This window comes from Danio rerio, chromosome 11 (genome assembly GCF_049306965.1).
Source record: "Danio rerio strain Tuebingen ecotype United States chromosome 11, GRCz12tu, whole genome shotgun sequence".
NCBI classification, from domain to species: Eukaryota; Metazoa; Chordata; class Actinopteri; order Cypriniformes; family Danionidae; genus Danio; species Danio rerio.
In genome coordinates, this window is record NC_133186.1 from 3,995,001 (window position 1) to 4,000,000 (window position 5,000).

General features: G+C 38.0%; 2 protein-coding genes across 2 annotated transcripts in view; both read right to left on the minus strand.

Moving 5' to 3' along the window:
- Positions 1-5,000, minus strand: part of pbrm1 (polybromo 1) — a 305,936-nt gene that overhangs the window by 245,466 nt on the left and 55,470 nt on the right. The gene's annotated exons all lie outside the window — the stretch shown is intronic.
- The window catches only part of rpn1 (ribophorin I), a 14,912-nt gene that overhangs the window by 6,126 nt on the left and 3,786 nt on the right, over positions 1-5,000 (minus strand). Inside the window, 3 exon segments of the mRNA NM_197934.1 lie at positions 876-975; positions 2,106-2,298; positions 2,453-2,662. Coding sequence (NP_922916.1) covers positions 876-975; positions 2,106-2,298; positions 2,453-2,662 — 503 coding nt within the window.

Here is a 5,000-nt window from a genome sequence, read left to right on the forward strand (position 1 = left end):
TATTTGAGATCACCGCCACCAGTTGCAGCAAGATCAACTGATAGTGGCACAACACTCTCACATAGAAAGAGCAACGCTTAGCTTTAATTTGGGAGAAGCAACATTCACCAAATTGAACAGAAGGTTCACCAACTGTACAATATTTTAAGTTAAAAACAACATATAACTTGAGTAAAGCTGTGGATTTTCACCTAAAATTTCTTAACTTATCTTCAGAGAATGAAAGAATTACTCTTTCAGAGTCGACAATTGGAATACATTTATTTTATTGAAATGAAGTAACCTTTTAAAGGTTTTTAAAGTAACCTTTTTTTTTAGATGTTAGTATCCGTATGTTAGTCTTAGGACAATTCTCAATTAGAAGATATAAACATCCAAAAGGTTGCAGTTTGTCACTTCTGCCTAAATTAGTCAATTATTTGTCACCTCATACTTCATCAAATGCTCTGACCAATCCAAAGGCTCTCTAGTATCAGACATGCCCCGCCCCCTTCAAGACACTACTCATTTGATATATTTGAGCTCACTCTCACTGGCAGAGCTGCGATGAAACTAAACACTATTGGCTGTTTTCTTTAAAAAGGGAGGAGCTACTATGTCCCAACCTTCATGTTTCAGTTGAGATTACATCATTATTTCAAAGCACATCAAGGGACCAATTAAAACAAATGGTATTGAATTACCAAAATCATTTATTTAGTACCAAATATATACACCGTTGTGTTGTATATAAAATATATTTACATTTTTTTTTTAAATTAAAATGTAAAAAAGTAGATATACAACATAAATACTCATAGAAGAAGATCATCCGCACCTGTAAACAGGGCAAGTTGTGGGACACCCACACGCAAAATTAACACAATCGTGCTCACCTGGCTCCTTCAGGGAGGATCAGTCGGACAGTCAGCTGGTCAATAACCTGGTCATCATAGACATGATCAACCAGACGCATCTTCAGTGCATACTGATCTCCTACAAAGCAGACAAAAGATTAACAACATTATTATAATACCAAAAGAAAATGCTTATAATCTGTAGGGATGCCCCTTACATTTTTTAATCATTTTTTTAATGCACATGATATGGTGAAGTTAATCACGCTGTCTAGCAAACAATTGCTTATTCATGGACATCAAATAGCAACTCAATATGGCCGATGTATTAATTACAAAACTGCACTGTATAAGTGCCGAGTGTGGAATCCAAAGAGTAGCAAATGAACAGCACAGGATGACTGATGGAGACACCGATACCATCACTTGCTCCAAAAGTTACTCCAATTTAGATGACGTAAATCCCCTTATACATCGTTCAGATGTGTGAAAAGCGTGTATGCGTGCATTCACAATAACAACATTATGCTTTCGCAAAATGAGAAACGCAAACAGGGTGTGCTTGTTATTTCTTTGAGCACATCAAAAATAAAAAGGAAAAAAAACAAAAGAAACTACAATACATAACTGTACAGCCTAGGGTTGCCAAAGAGATCAAGTTCGATACCAATCAGTACTGAAATTTTAAAAAAATTCCATTTCCTGCCAACATATGAGTGTATTCTCAAAACACAGCTGATTTGCCATTGTGTTCACTTGCTCAATGGAATTGACTGATGAAGGTCATCAGTTCACAGTGTAAACACAGATACACGGACAGTGGAGCCGTTGAAAGTCGCGTCAATCAGCTGATCTGTCTATGAGCTGATATCCGAGTGATCAGCTGATCTACAGTTTTGAAAAGATCCAATGTTCCTGTATCTGTGTTTGCACTTAGTGAACAGTGGTGAAGAATGGTGAACTGATGACCATCACAGCCAATCAAAGTCATTTCTGTTGAGCACGTGAACACAATGGCCAATCAGTGATGTTTAAGAACGCACTCTGGAAAGTTATCGGGCAAAGAACATTTTTTGATATGTTTTTTCAGTATGATGATCGGTACTTACGACAACACTAGTACAGCCTTCAATTGAAAAATTTTAGATGGAAAACAAATATTTCTTCAATTTTACAGCATAATTTGAACGACTAATAGACGACCAGGAAAATCTTTAGCCGAGGGCGGCCCCACTAATCTGTGACGATGGTTACGAATCGGGCACCCACCTAGATTGTAGAGGTATTCGTAGCTGGGAAGATTATAACCAATGATGTAATGGGTTTTCCAGCCACCAAACAGCGGGAAACGGGGACGAATTTCAACCTCTACAGAATCATCCAGAACCTGGAGGTGGGAGGTGGAGATGTTCCCGATCTCATCGCGGTAGTACACGTCCTGAGCGGAGGCTGGGAGGATGGTCTGCACACAAAGACAAAACAGACAAGTTGAAGAACAAACTAAATAGCAAGCTTTATATTTTAAAATCAAGAGTTTGTGTCAGTATACTCCAGGCTGAGAGCAACAAGTTTTGCAAGATTCTTTCAGGACAAACAAGGAGAAATGGTTTATCCACCTTGAAGGATTTGACGGAGGAAATGCCGCTGTCAGACTGCCTCTGGTAGTCGTAGCGGGAGAACGGGCCCTTCAGGTGAGCGCCCGTGTGCCTCAGGTCGATGGTCTCCTCCACTGCGATGTTTCCCCAGTGAGAGACCTCGATGGTGCGGGTGATGCTGCTGATGGTCAGGAACGGCGAGTTGTTCTCATAATGGATCTTCATCACATCCTGCAAACCAGCGAGCAAAATGTTACACACTACTGTTCAGCAAAGTTTTTAAAGTCATTAATTTTGTTCAAGGAGGAGACGTTAAATTGAGCAAAAGGTAGAGTTAAGAAATTCATAACATTAAATGGGAAATCACTTAAAGTAAATGCAGTTGTCTTTTCCTAAAGAATCCTGATTGTATGGTATTGTATATATATATTTTAAATGCCAGGTCAGCATCTCAAGCTCTTTTCATGGCATAAATACAAGAAAAGGTACAGGTTTAATAAATACAATTTAAAAAAATAGCAAACAAATCAAGTTACATTACAGAATATTATTTGCATTAATATGATAACATATATATAAAAACTTTCTGGCAAAACTGAATAACTAAAAGTGAGATTCTACAAACATTTAAAGCGAGAAAGCTTTATCTTTAAAGTAGTAGTTTTCGCACTTCACTTGTGACAAAGCTTGTTTGAGTTTTTTTTTTCTGTTGAAAACAAAAGATGATGATGATATTTTGAAAAATGTTGGAAACCATTACCCATTGACTTGCATAGTATTTGGTATTGCTGCTATAGGTGTCAAAGGTTACTGGTTCCTAACATTTTCCTTCACCATCTTCTTTTGTGTTGAACAAAAATAAGAAACTCAAAGATTTGGAACCATTTTGGGGAGAGTAACTAGTGAGTAAATGTTTTGGTGAGCTCTCCCCTCAAGTAAAAAAGCATGTATCCGTCTTGTATGACTAATAAGACATCTGGTAATTACCACTTGATCAAATCTAGTTTTAAAATATATAGTTTTTTTTCATCCATGCATCTCATTCTTGCAACTTATTTTCAAAAAAAACGCACAAGTTACAACATTTTTCTCTAATTATAAGTTGCACATCTGTTTTCAACACTACATAGAGGATTTGGTATTATTGTATTTTTTATATAGGTGGGCATAGATAAAATATTTTTAATCTAGATTGATTTCACTGTAATCTTGGAATTAATCAAGATCAAAAAAGCTAATTTGAATTCTGCCGAAGGCATTCAGAATATGTGTGCTACCCAAATAATGACTAAAAGTAAGTCTTTGAGAACGGGTTTCTCAAGCCAGGTGGCGCATTAGACCAGGGCCTCATCTCCTGTTTCCAAAATGCATCACAAACTCCTTGAGAAACTGTTCTACTATCCTCTTAAGGTCCAAGGTGCTTTTTTACATGCATTTTTTTATTGATTTTTGCTATTCGGGCTTACTGGAAAAAGGACACCACCAACCCCCCTCCACATAAATGGCGAGGAAGTTGAGAGGGTAAACAACATCAAATTCCTAGGCCTACATCTGACAAAAGATCTCACATGGACCATTAACACCACCCACTTAGTGAAGAAAGCTCAACAGAGACTTTTCTTCTTAAGAAAACTCAAGAAAACAAAAGTACCGACCCAGCTCTTACTAAATTTCTACAGGAGCACGATAGAGAGCATCCTCTGTCACTGCATCACAGTGTGGTACACAAGCTGCACTGCGGAAAACCGGAGAGCTCTATCCCGGACTGTTAAGACTGCACAGAGGATCATAGGAATTAAACTCCCAAACCTCGATACAGTCTACGCTAGCCGCCTACAGAGGAGAGCTAGCAACATCATTAAGGACCCTACTCATCCAGGACACAAACTTTTTGCACTACTCCCATCAGGGAAAAGATATAAGGCAATTAAGACTCGCACAAACAGGCTAAAGAGCAGCTTCTTCCCCAGAGCTGTAGCCTGTGCCACCCCTCCTCTTTGTGCAACCCCCCCCCACTCCCTACCTTTCTGATGTTCTGCTGCTAATGCACAAAGACACTTTATGGATATTCATGTTTGCACTCATTTGCCATAATGTAAATACTGTGACTATTACATTTAGTATATTTTATCTTACATCTTATATTTTTAGTATTATGTCTATTGTTGGTTTTCTTTATGTGTTACTTATTACATTTAGTATACTTTATCTTGCCTCTTATATTTTAGTATTATGTCTATTGTTTGTTTTTTCTCTCTTTTTATGTTGCTGCTGGTCTCTGTGAGTTACCAAACAAATTTCGTTGTACAACTACAATGACAATAAAAGTTCTTTACTTTACTTGAAGCTGGCTCTTCTGTTTATAGCCTTCTCAAATTTTTGGGTTCAATTTTGTGTGTGACTTCTGTGGTCATGGTGGCTCAGTGGTTTGCACTGTTACCTCACAGAAAGAAGGTCACAGGGCTGGGCAAGTTGACATTTCTGTGTGGAGTTTGCATGTTCTCACCGTGTTGGTGTGAATTATCTCCAGGTGCTCTGGTTTCCACCAGAGTCCAAAGACATGCGCTGT